The sequence below is a fragment of the Xyrauchen texanus genome, chromosome 31, assembly GCF_025860055.1.
Source record: "Xyrauchen texanus isolate HMW12.3.18 chromosome 31, RBS_HiC_50CHRs, whole genome shotgun sequence".
NCBI lineage: Eukaryota > Metazoa > Chordata > Actinopteri > Cypriniformes > Catostomidae > Xyrauchen > Xyrauchen texanus.
The window spans coordinates 11,692,011-11,712,680 of record NC_068306.1 but is presented as its reverse complement, the minus strand read 5'-3'; the positions used below and the strand labels follow the sequence as shown (position 1 = coordinate 11,712,680).

At 38.7% G+C, this 20,670-nt stretch overlaps 1 protein-coding gene across 1 annotated transcript in view; it reads left to right on the top strand.

Moving 5' to 3' along the window:
• Positions 1-20,670, top strand: part of LOC127625079 (patatin-like phospholipase domain-containing protein 7) — a 39,791-nt gene that overhangs the window by 7,343 nt on the left and 11,778 nt on the right. Inside the window, exons 8-24 of the mRNA XM_052100144.1 lie at positions 2,355-2,514; positions 3,250-3,330; positions 3,422-3,550; positions 3,965-4,045; positions 4,700-4,841; positions 4,969-5,052; positions 6,757-6,842; positions 6,943-7,095; positions 7,203-7,280; positions 8,050-8,255; positions 9,394-9,525; positions 11,344-11,467; positions 15,773-15,886; positions 15,980-16,046; positions 16,198-16,347; positions 17,338-17,401; positions 20,305-20,473. Coding sequence (XP_051956104.1) covers positions 2,355-2,514; positions 3,250-3,330; positions 3,422-3,550; positions 3,965-4,045; positions 4,700-4,841; positions 4,969-5,052; positions 6,757-6,842; positions 6,943-7,095; positions 7,203-7,280; positions 8,050-8,255; positions 9,394-9,525; positions 11,344-11,467; positions 15,773-15,886; positions 15,980-16,046; positions 16,198-16,347; positions 17,338-17,401; positions 20,305-20,473 — 2,020 coding nt within the window. The remainder of the gene's footprint in view (positions 1-2,354; positions 2,515-3,249; positions 3,331-3,421; positions 3,551-3,964; positions 4,046-4,699; positions 4,842-4,968; positions 5,053-6,756; positions 6,843-6,942; positions 7,096-7,202; positions 7,281-8,049; positions 8,256-9,393; positions 9,526-11,343; positions 11,468-15,772; positions 15,887-15,979; positions 16,047-16,197; positions 16,348-17,337; positions 17,402-20,304; positions 20,474-20,670) is intronic.

Below are 20,670 nucleotides of genomic sequence, written 5' to 3'. Positions count from 1 at the left end.
TCAAGAACAGCTTTAAATTTACTTTGGGTATGCCTTGATTAGGCGTTTTAGGCTAATTTTACAGGATTGGGAAGAGGTTAAGTCATGACCAATAAAGTGGTAATTGTCCATTTGGAAGACCTATTTTCGACCAAGCTTTAAATTCTTGGCTGATGTCTTCAGATGTTGCTTCAATATATCCACATAATTTTCATGATGCCATCTATTTTGTGAAGTGCACCAGTCCCTCCAGCAGTGTATGTATAATTCTGACTTCAACTGTTTGGTTCATAATAAAGAAAAATACTTGTTACGTTAATTGTTGAGCCAATACGAATAAAGTATAATATCATGTCTGACTCTATGCAAACTAACACAAACAGATGGGAAGTAGACTGCTGATAATGCAGAATAGATTTTCATATCAGCTCGGGAACATTTACGGAACCAATAATTGAAATATAAATAAAATGTCATCTAGGGCTGAAATTATTAGTCAACATTATCGACAACGTTGACAATAAAAAATCGTCGACAAAAATGTTTGTGTCTTATAGTCGTTTGATCTCATTTAACATAACATGCGATCTTTTGAAAGACTAATGTTGATGCGGGAGAGCAGCACTTCAGCTCGCACTTGATTGAGGAGGGGTAGAAAGAACAGCTCACAGTCCAGACGCACTCCAAACGTCTGAAGGTGATGTAGATCGCAGAGTATTATATTACAAAATTGCAAAATTAGTAAATACAGAAGCAGTGTTGTCGTAAAATAAAGTGGAGCCGTTTTTCATGCTTCTTTTTATTTTTTATCCTTTATTAAAGTTCAAATAATAAGGAAGTGAACTGTATAAATAAGCACAAACTCCGAAACTGGCATTTGTCTGTGCGGTTAGAGCCGCTTATACGAGTCGTGTGAAAAACAGTGCGAGAGAGCTTCAAACTTCTCCCGGCTGATACACTGTCTCGCGCGGAGACGCTCATCACTTGCGTGCGCTCACTGGGGCTAGATTTTGTTTATAGTGATTGCTCGCGACATAGTGAAATATAATATGAGTGTCACGTGTGTATCTTATGGTGAAGAAAATCGGCGATACGCAGCTCTATAAAGAAGAAAGAGTTTGTTTTTGTGAGTTAAAGATGGATCGAAATCAAGTGAACAAAAAGGTGAGACGGTGTAGTCTTGGCCCATTATACAATGACATTTATTTTTTGGTTTTCTAATATAAATAGCTAAAACTATAGATATTTTAAGATTAGCACAAGCTGAATTGTCTGTTAAGAGCTAATGATTAATCGTTGCAATAATCGCCCGAATAGTCGAATAATCATTCTAATAATCGTTAGATTAGCCGATTATAAAAATAATCGTTATTTGCAGCCCTTATGTCATCTATACATGCAGATAAGTCTAATCTTTAAACCAAGCAGGCTCACAGACTTAAAAACGTAATGGCGTGTAAAACGTTAAGGACAAATAATGATGGCGAGTATAAGCGCAGTACAGTATTCCCTATCTGTCTAAGTGTATTCTCCAAATATTCCACAATATTCTCAATATATCATTACTGGGGAAGAAAAGAACAACTGTTAACTTATTTTGCTCATACTGTAGAGACGTGGACAATTATGAAGAATGATGCAGAAATCTAGTGCACGTTTGTTTCTTCAGTCACGCACCCCACATCTGTAGTTTGTTCAGTGCATGTGTAATCTGAGAGGGCAACTAACACATTGGGTATAATTTTGTAGTCATTATAATTGATTCTACAATTCCTTAAAAGATGCATCGAAGATTCAGGATAATATTGATGCATTTTTACACCCCTAAATACTATAAAAAATAAATAAAAAAAAAGTCATTTCATTTACATGTGTTTGCTTTCATTTTGTGTGGCATTTGCGGGGCACCTCATGCAAAAAGGCAGGGGCTCAAGTTCCCAGAGCAACCCCCTCTGCATGTACCTGTTCGTCTACCAATCTCCAGTCAGATATTTCTGTGAAATGATCACTTAATTATTCACCACATAACTGAACACTGTCCCAGGCAAACGTTTTTACTAGTTCCTTAGTTTCATGTCCCTTGTGTCACTTCTCATTATATGATTTCAACTAAAATCATGATTTATCAATGTCCATTATTTATTTATGTATTTATTTGATAAGTGGCCGATAATTTACATTTAGCTGGCTGTAATTGCAAAATTAAGCACTTCAGAGTGATACAAGAACTGATGATCACTTATCAGTTGATACACATTATCCCTTGCATAGAGATATGTATATCTTATTGAAGTGTCTTGTGTTCATTTTATGTTGAAACATAAGTATCAATTTGTTAGTTGTCAAACACTTATATTATAACAAATGAATTTCAGGGTACTGGGTCATTTTGAGAAGCCCTTATTTTTGGAGCTGTGTCGGCACATGGTCTTTGTGGAGCTGCAGGAAGGAGAGGGGCTGTTTAGGCCAGGAGATGACGATGACAGCATCTTTGTCGTTCAGGACGGAAGATTGGAGCTTTGGATCCACGAGCCTGTAAGGATGAGCCACAGAATTTCCATTTTGAGATTTACAAATGTAGTAGATAATCTGGAATTCCATTCATACAGGATATTTGCATACTGTGCACAGTATAAATACTGCAAAATCTGTCAGAGTGCTGTGGTAGAATGCTATTTTGAACATGCATAGCCCTGAATTTTGTTTAAGTAATGAAGTGGTGCTAATTGGTTTAAAGTGGGTTGGTGTGGCTTAGTACATCTGGGCTGCTATCAAAAGGTTGTAGATATGAACCCTGCAAGGATTAGGAGATAGTTCACCCAAAAATTAAATGGCTCTCCTCATTTATTAACCTGTATGTCATCCCAGATTTGTATGACTTTCTTTCATCTGTTGAACTCAAATGAAGATTTTTAGAAGAATTTCTCAGCTTTCTTTGGTCTATACAATGCAAGTGAATGGGTGTCAATAGTTTGAAGCTCATTCAGAGCAGAAATATTCTTCTAAAAATCATAATTTGTGTTCTGTAGAGGAAAGAAAGTCATACACATCTGGGATGGCATAAGGTTGAGTAAATAATGAAAAAAGTAACATTTTTGTATTAACTATCCCTTTAACATAAGGTAACTCCATGGGTTTTAGGTGTGAAAGTCACTTTGCATACAAAATGGCAGTTGAGGCAAATTAGTCATTAGGATACCCCTATACAGTTTATCTTCTGTGTGTATATGTGTGATTTTTATTTTAATGTTTTTATTATTATTATTTTAGGATGGCACAGAGCCTGTGATGAAGGACGTGTTGCCCGGGGACAGTGTTCACAGTCTGCTCAGCATTCTGGACATCATCACGGTGCGTTCTCTTTTCTGCTTTCTGACTGCTTATCCAGTTCTAGTCACCGAGATTAATGCTTGATGCTTCTCTCTCCCTCCTCATTCTCCAGGGTTATCCTGCTCCTTACAAGACCGTGTCAGCACGTGCCGCTGTCAGGTCCACCATATTGCGTCTGCCTGCCTCAGCTTTCCAGTCTGTGTTTGAGAAATACCCAGAGACACTAGTGAGAGTCATACAGGTACAGATGGAGTCTTGGTTTACATGACCTCTGTCTTAGTGAACATCAACCATATTGTATAGAAAGGGGCTATATTTTACACTAATTGTAAGCATTTATTTGACTGAAGTCGTCTTGTCAAGTCATGTGGTTTTTATTGTCGTTTCAACCATATAAAGTTAGTACAGTACACAGCGAAACGAGACCACGTTCCTCCAGGACCATGGTGCTACATAAAAACAACATAGTACAAACACAGAACCACATGAGACTACACAACTAAATAAAAAAAAAATATATATATATATATATTTTATACCTATATAAAGTGCACGTGCAAACATGTGTCTTTTGATGTTAGTCAAGATTTCTTGCAATTTGCTCATGGTTGTAATGTCAGAACCATCTATTTGGGTCCTTTGTCTGTCTGTTTAGATAATCATGGTGCGTCTGCAGAGAGTCACCTTCCTGGCACTTCACAACTACCTGGGACTGACAACTGAGCTTTTCAATCAGGTTAGAGAGAATGCAGATGCATTTCAGCATCACACTCGATCACTTATAAAATGTGTGTGCTTTCTTATACACACTTGTGTTATTTCATGCTACATTAACCCTCGTCCATCACATTATCACTCCTGAAGTTGAGCCATAAAACTTAGATTAAAGTCTGCAGAAATCGCCCTTCAACCTCCAATGCATGGCACAGCACAACCCTACATACTCGTCTAGGGAGCCCTTCTGGGGTGCACAGACAGGGTGAGGGAGTTGTTTTCTGTTTTGATTTCAGGAGTACTTTTGGCTTCTGTTATGAATTCGGTTCTCCTAGTCTAGTGAAATGTAATGAGGTATTTTCCTTGAATTACTGTGGAGGCTATACCACCATGACATTTCTGACTTTATGACCAAAGAAATATCAAAATGAAATTTTATTTAGAAATTGAAAACTTATTTATCATGTAAGTGGTGTATTCGAGTCATTGTATGAATTTAATAAATTAAGAAGTTGTCTATTGAGTCTTTCAGTATAGCAAAACACTTGATGGCTTTTGCTTAAGTCTTGTACAGTTGTTTTGTGTGCCAGATGCTTGTCTGTCTAATTGTGTGTGTGTGTGTGTGTGCGTGTGCGTGTGCGTGTGCGTGTGCGCGTGCGTGCGTGCGCGTGTGTAGGACATACAAGCAGTGCCACTGTTCACAGTCAACAGTGTGCTCGCCGAGGGGAGTCCCATTAGATTCCCGCGCAGACCTCACTTTCAGACAACATCAGAAGATGAGCACCTGCACAGCTCTGGAGAGCACTTTACAGACTCAGGTGCACACACACATGCATCACTTCATTACTTCATTCTACCTTAGTATTATTTTCAAACAAAAACACATTTAAAGGAATATTGATCATGCATGGCTGTTTTTAGTGTGATCCATTTCTCATCACTCAGACGGAGGCCAAGCTGGTTCATATGAATACGCATCCTCAGTTGCACGGCGGTCTCGTTCCGTTTCGATGCCTGTAGAGAACACAGGTGACACCTCACTATCTGATAGATCATCCACCATCTCCCTCACCACTCACACAGATTCTGCTTTTCAGTAACATAAGACTTTCTTCAAATTGGCAGCTCAAGTCGTATATCGAAACAACTGAATCAAATACATTATCAGATAAATGTGTAAGTCTGAACTGCAAAAAAAATAAAAGTAAAATTTTCTGTGAAGCCCATATTTATAATGCATTGTAAAGGCATTATAACAAATTCATAATGTCTCATAACACACCTTATAATGTATTATAACTTCTTATAAATAATAGTGTATACATTTATAATACTTCAAATATTCATAGTTACACCTTAAAGAGTATAATGCATTATAACACAACATCCAATTTCATCTGCAGAAGTTGAAAAGTAATATAATGTATATGTTTGATATTGTATAAGTGCTGTCTTGCAAAAGCAGCATAATAGTATAAACAATCATTGGGGCTTATTACATGAACATATACTGTTATAAGTGGTTTTGGACCGCTTTAAGGAAAGGTACAAAAGCAATGTCTTATAAACAACCATAACAGACTTGACATACACTACATTACAAGTCAAGCTTATAAAATGGAAGTTTTATAAAAATGCACAGAATACAAAGGATACATATTCACAGTGCAAATTTTGAAACATTTAATAAGAAATTTCCTGTATATTTTTTTCCCAACAGGGTGTAATTTAAGTGGAAAGTAGACCATAGGCCTTATAAAAATATATAATAAATCATCAGATACTGTATGTCATAAATCAAGGGGATTATTGAGACTCCTTGCTTGTCAAGCTCTCCTTGTTGAATTTACCTCAAAATGTTTAGTCCCTTGAGGAAAGTGATTTCATAACGTCCATTTCACACACTTGATTTGTAATGTCTTATAAGCACTGAAAATATTGTATTGATGTTTAAAAGAAGAGATTGCTTTTGTCACTTTACTTAAAGCATGCCAACTTCTGCTGATAAAAAAATGTATGTTGGTCATGTTATAATACTTTATAATCTAAGCGGTAAAACTATGAATAGGTTAGTATTTTAATGCATTATAATTGTGGTTACAATTATTTATGGGAAGCATAATGTATTATAAGGCATATTATTATACAATAAGAATGCATTTATTATGCCTATTGCAATGCATTATAAACATGGTAACACTTTATATAAAGCCCATGGATTTTAGTATGGGCTGTCAGAGCAGAATTAAAGTACATTTTTTATCTTTTGGGACTTGATTGTATTCAGCTTCATACACTATGGGCAGTATCTGAATATTGGTAAGGCCTCCTCCATTGCTTATGCATCATAAGCCTTATGATGTCAGACATAAACTGAGGACAAATGTCAGTTTCCGTCTGTAGTTTTCTTTCCATACTTAAAATATTCCATACTTACAGCTTGAACACCCAGTTGTTTTAGAAGTTAAGTGTCCTGGCATTTTAGAGATTCCTACATTCTTACTTTAGCAACCAATGTAGATAAACTCAGTAATTGACTACAATCCCTGAACACACATTTCAGATTGAATCTCTTGTGCAATAACAGTCAATCCTAAAGATTGGATTTGATAAAACACATTTTGCTGCACATTTTTCTGTGAATTTAATTATCTTAAATTACCTAATTTACTAAGAAAACTGAATTTGGAAAATCTAAAACCAAACTCAAACTCTGCATGTATGGGTACGCAGGGGTGGCTGGAAATGACCTGAACATGGCTTGCGAACGGGCCCGAGTAACCATAGATGAACCTCCATCCAGTCCAGTCATTTACAAGGTTGTTCCCCCTCCATTTCACCTCTCTCATCACCTTTAATTCCTTCAAATATCTCCTAGATTTCTTTTTATGTTTTCATGCGTGTTTATATTTTCCTCAGTCCATTCTGAAGAAGAGTGTGACCATGCAGCATGCTCCATCCACTGTGATTCATTACACGGACAATGCGCCACACTCTGACGTGCCCCCCAGTAAAGTAGGAGCCATATTCCAGGCCGCCAAGAAAGACCTGCTGGGTATTTTTCAGCTGCAGGTCAATATACACCAACACCACTGGGAAATGGGTTCATGTTTAATGTATTTTTTAAATGTAAAATATTTATGTATTTATCTTTTTAAGATTTTCAATTGTGTGTTTAGGACCCCAGTTTGCTGGAGGGCAGGGTGACACTGCATCAGGTTAAGGCTGGATCTATTGTAGCTCGCCAAGGAGATCAGGTGAGATATCTTAAACAGTGACTGTTTCTCAAACCCTAGTAAGTTTGTTTAACGTCTGCTGCCTAAATGGGAACCTGTTTACACAGACATCATCACAAGTGGGTTGGAACCTTAGGTATTTGATTTGTGATGCTTTTTAGAAGTAGCAACTTCATAAACAGGATTATTTAATAATTTACTGTATGTGATATTGCCAAATAAAGTGCAGTATCTTAGGTTGTATAATTTTGCTATCTAGAATTTCAGACAGTCTTTGTGTATTGAACAAAGCAGTGATGCCCAAAAATGCTGTCTAGGTAGGCAGCTCATTAGGTTTTGATATACATATGCACACACACAGATTGAATGCTTAAATACTGATCATATGATCAAAAGTGGGCGTGTTTGATTTGCTTTCATAAGACATAATGGGCCATTATTGAAGCTAATTTGATCACTAGGCCAGACTAGAATTTGAATACCCTTCATTCACAAATGCTACACATCCCCTTCCGTTTGTTTATTGCAAATGTTTTATCATTTGAAAATGCTTTATGCTAACATTGTTTTACTCAGCTTTGATTAGCTAATTTAATCAAGTTCACCAATTTTAACCCTGAAGTTTTTTTTTTTTTTTTTCTTTCTCTTCTTAATCCAATTTGAATAAGATTTCTTGACTTTGTTCAAATATGGTATCTGAAAAAAAAACAATTTGGACCATATATATATATATATATATATATATATATATATATATATGTATAAATGCATGTGGGTGTGTGTCCCTCAGGAAGTGAGTGTGCAGTTTGTGATCTCGGGCACGCTACATGTGTACCAGCGGATGATCGACAGAGAGGAGGACACGTGTCTGTTCGTGGCTCACCCAGGAGAGCTGGTGGGTCAGCTGGCCGTGCTGACGGGCGAGCCACTTATCTTCTCTGTTCGGGCGCATCGTGACTGCAGCTTCCTGTCCATGTCTAAAACACATTTCTATGAGTAGGTCACATAAACACTGTCACTTTAAAGGGTCATTCTTCACTTTTTGTATCATTTTATTGGAGTGCACTTGTAATGTTGAAAGATGTTTGGTTACTTGCACCAATAATTTACATGACCATTTTCCTAGTCTCACATAGCCAGAATTTTGCCATCAACATAAAATCTGATCCACTTTGTAGCTTATTCTGGCCAAGAACAACCGCTTGGACAGATACGGTCTTGCCAACCAATTTTTAAAGCGACAGTTACCGTATGTGTTGTTACTGTGTGAGTTTATCTGAAATAGTTGATAAAATAATAGACTACCATGGAACATTTTTTTTTTTGTGACCAGCTGTACAGTAAACACTGAAAAAAATGAGCAGAAAAGTGTGTAAACCTTTTTTAAGGCCTGTCAAGTGCCTTAAATAAAATCTGAGTATCTTAAAGGGATAGTTCACCCAAACATTTTAATTCTCTTCATTTACTCACCCTTAAGCCATCCCAGATGTGTATGACTTTCTTTCATCTGCTGAACTCAAATTAAGATTTTTAGAAGAATTTCTCAGCTCTTTTGGTTCATATCATGCAAGTGAATGGGTGCCATCTTTTTGAAGCTCCAAAAATCACATAAGTCAGCATAAAAGTAATCTATAAGACTCATGTGTTTAAATTCAGTCTACATAAGCGATATAATATGTGTGGGTGAGAAACAGTTCACTTTCTTCTTGTGTTTTTTTTTCTTCATGCATATCACCGCTTACTGGGCAGGGAGAAGGATGTCTAGCAAAAAAGGACTTGATTTGTTTCTCACCAACACCTATCTTATCACTTCTGAAGATATGGATTAAACCACTGGAGTCTTATGGATTGCTTTTATGATGCCTTTACATTTTTGGCACCCATTCACTTGCATTGTATGGACCTACAGAGCTGAGATATCCTTCTAAAAATCATGATTTGTTTTTTGCTAAAGAAGTGAGGGTGAGGTAATGTCGAGAGAATTAGAATTTTTGTATTTTGTAACTATACCTTTGTGTAATTTAGGATATAATTATTTGAAGCCCTTCTCGACATTGACAGGTAGTCTTAATTGACTGGTTCTCCAGCAGAGGCATTGACACAATGTCCCATATTTATGTGTTTGTTGTGTCAGGATCATGCGAGCTGAACCCACAGTGGTGCTGAACGTTGCGCATACTGTCGTAAGAAGGATGTCATCTTTCGTCAGACAGATTGACTTTGCCCTTGACTGGATGGCTGTGGAGGCGGGCAGAGCTGTCTACAGGTGTATTTAATTTGCTGTTACCACTTACAGTGCATTCATAAAATATTCAGACCCCTTTTTGTTATGTTGCAGCTATATTCAAAAATGCTTTAAATATATTTTTTCCACATCAATCTACACTCCATACCCTATAATGCCAAAGCAAAAACCAGATTTTTGATATCTTTGTAAATGTATTAAAAATATAAAACTGAAATATCACATAGTAACGGGTTTGTTGAAATGCGACACGCTTTGCACACCTGGATTTGGAGATTTTCTGCCATTTCTTCTCTGCAAATCCTCTCAAGCTCTGTTGGGTTAGAAGGGGACCATCATTGGCTAGCCGTTTTCAGGTCTCTTCAGAGATGTTCGATTGGATTCAAGTCCAGGCTCTGACTGGGCCATTCAGGGACATTCACACAGTTGTCCCCAAGCCACCCTTGCGTTGTCTTGGTTGTGTGCTTAGTGACTGTCCTGTTGGAATGTGAACCTTCGGCCCAGTCTGAGGTCCTGAGCTCTCTGAATCAGGTTTTCATTTAGGACATCTCTGTATTTTGCTGCTTTCAGCTTTACTTCAACCCTGAACAGTCCCCCAGTCCCTGCCGCTGAAAAACACCCACACAGCATGATGCTACCAACACGCTTCACTGTTGGGATGGTATTGCGCAGGTGATGATTGGTGCCTGGTTTCCTCCAGACGTGGCACTCAGAATTGAGGCCCAACAGTTCAATCTTCATTTCATCAGACCAGAGAATCTTGTTTCTCACAGTCTGAGAGTCCTTTAGGTGCTTTTTTTCAAATTCCAAGTGAGCATTCATGAGTCTTCCGTCTGGACACTCTGCCATAAAGACCAGATCGGTGGAGTGTTGCAGTGATGATTGTCCTTCTGCAAGTTTCTCCCATCTCCACACATGATCTCTGAAGCTCAACCAGAGTGACCATCGGGTTCTTGTTCACCTCTCTTACCAAGGCCCTTGTCCCCTGTTTGCACAGTTTGGCTGGGAGCGGTCAGCTGTAAGAAGAGTCCTGGTTGTTCCAAACTTACATTTAAAAATTTGGAGGCCACTGTGCCCTTGGAAACCTTCAATGCAGCCAAAATTTTAGTTTGTAGCCTTCCCCAGATCTGTGCCTTGACGCAATCCTGTCTCTGAGCTCTGCAGGCAGTTCCTTTGACCTCTGATTTTCATTTTCATCTGTGACCTTAAATAGACCGGTGTATGCCTTTCCATGGCTTTTCCAAATAATGTCCAATCAATTGAATTTGGACACCAATCAAAGTGTAGAAAAATCCCAAAGATGAGCTAAATTTCAAGTGTCATAGTAAAGGGTCTGAATACTTTTATCAATGTGATTTCAATTTCATTTTTTTTTCTTTTTAATAAATTGGCATTATCAAAAATCAGTTTTTTGCTTTGTCATGAAGGGGTATGGAGTGTAGACTGATGAAAAACAAATGTATAATTTAAAGCATTTAAGCATAAGGCCTGCAACATAACAAAATATGAAAAAAATAAATAATGAAAAGGTCTGAATACTTTATGGATGCACTGTATATTTTCTCCATATTTGACCCTCTGTCATTGCCTCTTTCTTTTTAGAATGGTAGGTTAAACACAGTACCTTGATTAGCATGTATTAGTATTAAATTACATCCCTGCAGAAATCTTAGAAAAGATGCAGAAATCTGCACCCCTGATCCCTTAGTCAGAGTTTTGGACTAAATACAATCTAATAAAATTGCAGAGTTCTTCTCTTTAGGCCTCTGGCTTAGACAGATAAGCTCTCTCAGCATCTCATAAATCTTCTATGACACACGACCCCCCCCCCCCTTTCAGGCAGGGTGATACATCTGACAGTACTTTTATAGTGCTCAGTGGCCGCCTGCGTTCCGTTATCAGGAAGGAGGATGGGAAAAAGGAGCTGACGGGAGAGTATGGCAGAGGGGATCTCATTGGAGTGGTGAGCTTTTGCACATGCACATATACTTGAACCGAATTTTAAGCTGTCATCGTAATCTTAATCTTGCCTTTATTAACTTTTACCTCCTTTTGTTAGTCAGTTTAGGCATAACTGCTGCATAGTGCCTTAAACCCTATTAGCTGTGACTATATTTACAATATAGAATGGCCTTGAGTGCCTTAATTCTTTTATAAACACAGTAACTTCTTAAAAGTAACTATTATGTTTTCAACTATGTTTTCAGGGCTGTTTTCTCATGTTGTTTATGTTGATAAACCTGTAAAGGTGCACTCAGTAACTTTTCTTTTTGTGTCATCTTGGACTAACAGTAAAATCTAGTGGTCTGGAGCATCATTTAAAATCTAAAATCGTAATCTCAGTAAATATCCTGTTATTTGACAGATCAGCCACAACATTAAAACCACCTGCCTAATATTGTGTAGGTCCCCCTTGTGCTGCCAAAACAGCACCAACCTGCATCTCAGAATAGTATTTTGAGATGCTGTACTTCTCACCAAAATTGAACAGTGCAGATATCCGAGTTACCGTAGACTTTTTCAGTTCGTACCAGTCTGGCCATTCTCTGTTAACCTCTCTCAGCAATAAGGCATTTCCATCCACAGAACTTTGCCCACTGGGTGTTTGTTGTTTTTGGCACCATTCTGAGTAAATTCTAGAGACTGTTGTGCGTGAAAATCCCAGGAGATCAGCAGTTACAGAAATACTCTAACCAGCCCATCTGGCACCAACAATTATGCCACAGTCCAAATCATTGAGATCACATTTTTCCCCATTCTGATGGTTGGTGTGAACATTAACTGAAGCTCCTGACATGTATCTGCTTGATTTTATCCACTGCACTGCTGCCACACTATTGGCTGATTAGATAATCGCGTGGATGATTGTTGGTGCCAGATGGGCTGAGTATTTCTGTAACTGATGATCTCCTGGAATTTTCACGCACAGCAGTCTCTAGAATTTACTCAGAATGGTGCCAAAAACAAAAAATATCCAGTAAGGGGCAGTTCTGGAGATGGACTCAAGATGGCGCAGAGTATGGCTGCTGCGTTGCGAGCTCCGTTACAACCCTGCGGTTTATTTGTTTACAGTTCTTTGTTTTTTTTGTCTTTGATGTTGTCTGCGTTATTGTTTACGACAGACAAACGCTTTTGGACATTGGTTCTACAATTACTTCTCAAGCTCCTGACACGTATCTGCTTGATTTTATCCACCGCACTGCTGCCACACTATTGGCTGATTAGAATTGGAGTCAATTGGAGGTGTACCTGTGGATGTATCTTCAAACTCACCTGAAGGCCTACCTTCAAATTCAGTGCCTCTTTGCTTGACATCATAGGAAAATCAAAAGAAATCAGCCAAAACATAAGAAAAAAAAATTGTGGACGCAAGTACATGGGACCACGCAGCCATCATACCGCTCAGGAAGGAGATGCATTCTGTCTCCAAGAGATGAACATACAGGTGAAACTCGAAAAATTAGAATATTGTGCAAAAGTTCATTAATTTCAGTAATTCAACTTAAAAGGTGAAACTAATATATTATATAGACTCATTACAAGCAAAGTAAGATATTTCAAGCCTTTATTTGATATAATTTTGATGATTATGGCTTACAGCTTATGAAAACCCCAAATTCAGAATCTCAGAAAATTAGAATATTGTGAAAAGGTTCAGTATTGTAGGCTCAAAGTGTCACACTCTAATCAGCTAAACACCTGCAAAGGGTTCCTGAGCCTTTAAATGGTCTCTCAGTCTGGTTCAGTTGAATTCACAATCATGGGGAAGACTGCTGACCTGACAGTTGTGCAGAAAACCATCATTGACACCCTCCACAAGGAGGGAAAGCCTCAAAAGGTAATTGCAAAAGAAGTTGGATGTTCTCAAAGTGCTGTATCAAAGCACATTAATAGAAAGTTAAGTGGAAGGGAAAAGTGTGGAAGAAAAAGGTGCACAAGCAGCAGGGATGACCGTAGCCTGGAGAGGATTGTCAGGAAAAGGCCATTCAAATGTGTGGGGAGCTTCACAAGGAGTGGACTGAGGCTGGAGTTACTGCATCAAGAGCCACCACACACAGACGGGTCCTGGACATGGGCTTCAAATGTCAAACGTCTTACCTGGGCTAAAGAAAAAAAGAACTGGTCTGTTGCTCAGTGGTCCAAAGTCCTCTTTTCTGATGAGAGCAAATTTTGCATCTCATTTGGAAACCAAGGTCCCAGAGTCTGGAGGAAGAATGGAGAGGCACACAATCCAAGATGCTTGAAGTCCAGTGTGAAGTTTCCACAGTCTGTGTTGGTTTGGGGAGCCATGTCATCGGCTGGTGTTGGTCCACTGTGCTTTATTAAGTCCAGAGTCAATGCAGCCATCTACCGGGACATTTTAGAGCACTTCATGCTTCCTTCAGCAGACAAGCTTTATGGAGATGCTGACTTCATTTTCCAGCAGGACTTGGCACCTGCCCACACTGCCAAAAGTACCAAAACCTGGTTCAGTGACCATGGTATTACTGTGCTTGATTGGCCAGCAAACTCGCCTGACCTGAACCCCATAGAGAATCTATGGGGCATTGCCAAGAGAAAGATGAGAGACATGAGACCAAACAATGCAGAAGAGCTGAAGGCCGCTATTGAAGCATCTTGGTCTTCCATAACACCTCAGCAGTGCCACAGGCTGATAGCATCCATGCCACGCCGCATCGAGGCAGTAATTAATGCAAAAGGGGCCCAAACCAAGTACTGAGTACATATGCATGATTATACTTTTCAGAGGGCCGACATTTCTGTATTTAAAATCCTTTTTTAATTGATTTCATGTAATATTCTAATTTTCTGAGATTCTGAATTTGGGGTTTTCATAAGCTGTAAGCCATAATCATCAAAATTATATCAAATGAAGGCTTGAAATATCTTACTTTGCTTGTAATGAGTCTATATAATATATTAGTTTCACCTTTTAAGTTGAATTACTGAAATTAATGAACTTTTGCACGATATTCTAATTTTTCGAGTTTCACCTGTAGTTTGGTGTGAAAAGTGCAAATCAATCCCAGAACACTGACCCACAGTGCACATGGGGACAAAGATCTTACTTTTTGGATAAATGTCCTCTGCTCTGATTGTTTGGCCATAATGACCATCGTTATGTTTGGAGGAAAAAGGGTGAGGTTTGCAAGCTGAAGAACACCATCCCAACCGTGAAGCATGGGGGTCAGCATCATGTTGTTGGGGTTCTTTGCTGCATGAGGGACTTGTGCACTTCACAAAATAGATGGCATCATGACGAAGGAAAATTATGTGGATATATTGAAGCAACATCTCAAGACATCAGCCAGGATTATAAAGATCGTTCGCAAATAGGTCTTCCAAATGGACAATGACCCCAAGCATACCTCCAAAGTTGTGGCAAAATGGCTTAAGGGCAACAAAGTCAAGGTATTGGAGTGGCCATCACAAAGCCCTGACCTCAATACGATAGAAAATTGTAGGCAGAACAGAAAAAGCGTGTGTGAGCAAGGAGGCCTACAAACCTGACTCAGTTAAACTTCTGACCCACTGGGAATGTGATAAATGAAATAAAAACTTAAAATAAATAATTCTCTCTACTATTATTCTGACATTTCACATTCTTATAATACCGGAACTCCGCTAATTCTATGTACTGTTATGTCTCAAAGAAGTCTTTGTGGATGCACTGGCATCGATGTATTCTTTTACAAATATGTGCAGCAGGCAGGGCAGACTCACAGGTTTAGATAACAGTATCTCCCGGGAGATCCCTTAATCTCGTTATTCATTATTCTTCATTGTGATTGGCCAGCGTGTTTTGCGTATCCATGGTGATGTCTATGCTGCTAAGAATACCGGTCCATGCCGATGCCATGGTTACAGAGGTGATGCATTGTCCATGACACTGAGTAATGTGAATGAAGGCTTGATTTAGCCTCATCTACGTCATAGATTGACTCATTTTCTATTCTTGATATTAGAGTTTTATTGGTGCTGATTTTAGCTCTTATGTGCAAATAAAGAAATAGTTCACCCATAATTCTGTCGTCATTTATGGTACTCACTCTCATGTCACTCCAAACCCTTATGACACTTTATTTATTTATTTTTGTGTGAACTATTTCTATTCATGGCATTTTAATATCTTGGTTCCTCACTTTTCAAATCAGGCAAAATATACAAGACATTATTCTTGATAATGTAAACCGTTGTGCCCAAGCAAGCTTCAAAATCAAACACTGCATTGTTTTTCATTATCTTGTGTGTTTGTGTGTGAAAACAGGTGGAAGCTCTGACCCATCAGAACAGAGCAACTACTGTTCATGCTGTTCGAGACTCAGAACTGGCTAAACTACCTGAGGGAGCTCTCAATTCCATTAAGAGGAAATTCCCACAAGTACGTCAACCACACCACATTTGCTGCACACACTGTTGAGCATTCCCTCAGCCCCTTAATATTATTTCTGATCTGTCTATTTGATCTCATTAGGTAGTCACAAGGCTTATTCACCTGCTCGGACAGAAGATCCTCCAGCAGGTTAATGGCCCTTTGACAGGTGTGTGTGTGTGTGTGTATATAAAACAACTATCAGTGTTCAACATTTTACATGCTCCATCAGAGCCAGAGGTTTCCTGTCTACTGATGATCCAGGCTGATGCAAAATAACTGCTGTTCATCTGGTGTAACATTTATCTTTGTTAATAAAGCTCGCAGTCTGGCTCTGCAAACTCCCGGGAGTAAATGGGATGCAGGGAACCCTGCCTCAAACCTTTCCACCATCACTGTGCTACCAGTAACGGAGGAGGTCCCTCTGACTGCATTCACCCTAGAACTTCAGCATGCGCTCCTGGCGATTGGTGAGGACCAAATGCCGCTGTCTCAAATTACACACTTAAAAGACTTGTAGCTGTCCTGCACACATTTCTGTAAAGTCCACGAGACCGTAGGGAGACCCATTTGTAATTTTATGATTTAGTTGGGCAGTGTTTCCTAAAGTTCCCCTTCATCAACACAAAGTGAAAAGTGTTACAAAGACTACAGTATATAATTTCACATCATCATTAATATTGTTCATTATTGATCAGTTAGTATTAGTTTGATCTATTGACATCCTGATTCGTTGTTTATATTTCAGTTATGATGTCTAATTTGATGACATTAGATACAAAAAATTGTATCTAATGCTGCTAATTATAAAAGGAACCTTCTAATTTGGTATATTGCGAATATTAATTTTACAGATTTGATTGTGTTCTTTGTATTTTTAAATGTACAATATATTCCATCACATGATGTCTACAGTACAAATTACATATTGTATTGCATACATATGTTTTTATTACATGTTTATAGTTTACATATATAATTTGTACTATTTACAAGTATTTACATTTATATATACAGTAAAATGTACAGAACAAGAGCTGAAACCGTACTGCCTCTTTAAGACTACCAGCTGTTCAGCCAGTGAGCTTATATTCACAAGAGAGAACATGTACAGTTTCTTTAGTGCGTCTGTGCATTATGATTTTGTAATAAACTGTAAAGACCAGAAAGGGTATTAAAAGAGACATTATTCAATGGCAAATGGATAGAAGTGGATCTCATCTTTCGACACACTACATGGGATGTGTCGGGAATGTGTGAGATTAATTTTTGTGAGATTTTGATTAATTTCAGCAAAAAATGTGGGGACTATGGAGGCAGGGCCAAATACTGTAAATGATATAATGAAAAATAAAAAGCAGGTGTGCAGTATGAACGAAAGCTTCATAAATATATTGAGTGAAATGTACTGCTGACAATCACTGTTTTATGTTTTTATGTGTTTATTAATGTGTTGCCAGGTCCTACTCTTCTTTTGACTAGTGACAGCATCAAACAGCGCCTTGGGTCGGCAGCATTAGACAGGTACTACATCAAAGTAACATCATCTATTAGTTAATTAAGCAAAATTACACAAGCTAGATGGCTGTTGTACTGAATATCTGCACAAATCAACAACCGTTCTGATATTCGGTGCATCAGCATGATTTTGAGTGTGAAATTGCTTTTATACAACAGTGCTATAAACAAGAAGTTTGTATTAAGTAACATACATTTGAATTTTGTCTATTTTTGCTCCACTAGTGAAAATTGTTTCAAAGTCAGTGCAGGTTTCAACCTTTGTGTGTTGCCGATCAATTCACAGGCTGACCGCTTGTCTGGAATGCCATGACATGACATGGGAGTGATACAAATAATGAAACATCCTCATACTGTTCGACTAAATATTTCTAAACGTATTCCCACTCAGTCTGTTAGAACATGCAAATTCATCATTAATGGATGCAGATTTTAATATAAATAAATGTTTTTAGCTCCTTGGAAATAAACACACTATTTTTTTTTTTTTTTCAACGCAGTAGTTGTTTGAAGAGGAAGATGAAAGGAGATGTATTTTGTGATGTGCAAATGAACAACACAATTAACCCCATAAATAATCAGTTCCCTGAGTTGCTGCATGAGTCATGTCCCTCAAACTCAGTGTGAGATCTCCAATGTTGATGTTTTTGTGGACTGAGTTTGCTGTTTTTCTGTATAGATTAAATTCAAAGAACTCAAAAATTTCAAACTGGCCTTGTTTCTGTCAGTGTTATTGACCGGCTGCAGTACATCAGGCATTTATTTGACATTTTAACAACAACAACAGATCCACATAGACAAGGCACCAACACACATTCCCCAAAATAATCAGAGTGGATCTCCAAACTGCGACTGAAATAGTGGTAAACATGAAGAATTTCAGTTTAAATAAACTCAGCAAAAAAAAGAAACGTCCTCTCACTTTCAACAGCTTTTTTTTTCAGCAAACTTAACATGTGTAAATATTTGTATGAACCTAAAAAGATTCAACAACTAAGACATAAACTGAACAAGTTTCACAGACACGTGACTAACAGAAGATGAATAATGTGTCCCTGAACAAAGGGGGGGGTCCAAATCAAAAGTAACAGTCAGTATCTGGTGTGGCCACCAGCTGCATTAAGTGCTGCAGTGCATCTCCTCCTCATGGACTGCACCAGATTTGCCAGTTCTTGCTGTGAGATGTTACCCCCCTCTTCCACCAAGGCACTTGCACGTTCCCGGACATTTCTGGGGGGAATGGCCCTAGCCCTCACCCTCCGATCCAATAGGTCCCAGACGTGCTCAATGGGATTGAGATCTGGGCTTTTTGCTGGCCTTGGCAGAACACTGACATTCCTGCCTTGCAGGAAATCATGCACAGAATGAGCAGTATGGCTGGTGGCCTTGTCATGCTGGAGGGTCATGTCAGGATGAGACTGCATGAAGGGTACCACACGAGGGAGGAGGATGTCTTCCCTGTAACGCACAGCATTGAGATTGCCTGCAATGACAACAAGCTCAGTCCGATGATGCTGTGACACACCGCCCCAGACCATGACGGACCCTCCACCTCCAAATCGATCCCACTCCAGAGTACAGGTCTCGGTGTAACGCTCATTCCTTCGATGTTAAACGCGAGTCTTACCATCACCCCTGGTGAGACAAAACCGTGACTAGTCAATGAAGAGCGCTTTTTGCAAGTCCTGTCTGGTCCAGCGAAGGTGGGTTTGTGCCGATAGGCTACGTAGTTGCCATGATGTCTGGTAAGGTACAGGCCTAAAAGCCCCTCAGTCCAGCCTCTCTCTGCCTATCGCAGACAGTTTGACCACTGATGGAGGGATTGTGCATTCCTGGTGTAACTCGGGCAGTTGTTGTTGTTGCCGTCCTGTACCTGTCCTGCATGTGTGATGTTCAGATGGTCTGCCACTGCGAGGATGATCAGCTGTCCTTCCTGTTTCCCTGTATTGCTGTCTTAGGCATCTCACAGTATGGACATTGCAATTTATTGCCCTGGCCACATCTGAGGTCCTCATGCCTCCATGCAGCGTGCCTAAGGCACATTGACACAGACGAGCAGGGACCCTGCGCATCTTTCTTTTGGTGTTTTTCAGAGTCAGTAGAAAGGTCTCTTTAGTGTCCTAAGTTTTTATAACTGTGACCTTAATTGCCTACCGTCTGTTAGTGTCTTAACAACCATTCCACAGGTGCATGTTCATTAATTATGTTCATTGAACAATCTTGGAAAACATTGTTTAAACCCTTTACAATAAATATCTGTAAAGTTGTTTGGATTTTTTCAAAATTATCTTTAAAATTCAGTGTCCTGAAAAGGGGTTTCTTTTTGTTTATATGTACTTGGGACACTGTCTACCGTAAACACTCCATATGTTTGTTTACAGGGGTGAAGTGGAAAAGTACAAACCTTTTTAAATTTAGATCTTCGACTACTGCTATATATCAGCATCTGCAGGGTTCCTTTGGTCATGTTAACCTTGGAAATATCAGGGAATCTAAAGGCCATCTAAATTAAAAACGTAAAAAATATTATTTCTTTTTTTTCTTTTTAACTATGCACTGAAATATTTCATGGGCTGTAAATTCATCTTATTTAGTGCAATCTCTATAACGTGTTTGGGAAAATCCCTACCCATTACTCACAAGCAGCTAGAAAAGTTTTATTTGACTCAACTATGTTTAATTGTAGTAATTTGTTTTATCTGCATTCTCAGTCCAGTGTAATGCTGAATAGCAAGAATATGGACGACTCCAACCTGACCCAATTTTGACATGTTTATATTAACATCACATTTACATTTTAAGAGTTGTTTCTTACCAAAGCACCTTAAAAAAAATATTGCTCAAATCAGGTTACTTGCACATGCCCTGAGAAGCACCTGAAAGTTCAATTGTTTCCCACTCTACCCCAGTGTGCATGAGTACAGGTTGTCGAGTTGGCTGGGTCAACAGGAAGACATCCATCGCATAGTCCTGTACCAGACAGATGTGTCACTCACCCCCTGGACTCAACGCTGCATCAGACAGGCAGATTGCATTATCATCATTGGACTGGGAGAGCAGGACCCAGCCGTTGGAGAGGTTTGACATTACATTATCTCTAATTTCAAAATAAAGACCACTGTCTTATTAGAGCTGGTTATGTTACACTGCTACTGCATTACATATATCTGTGGCTTTGTACTGCAAACTTGCTGGAAACATTTTAATATTGAAGAATAATCTTTAAAAATGCTTCAGTCCAACAGACTCAAATGAAATGGGCTTCAGTGTCTGTA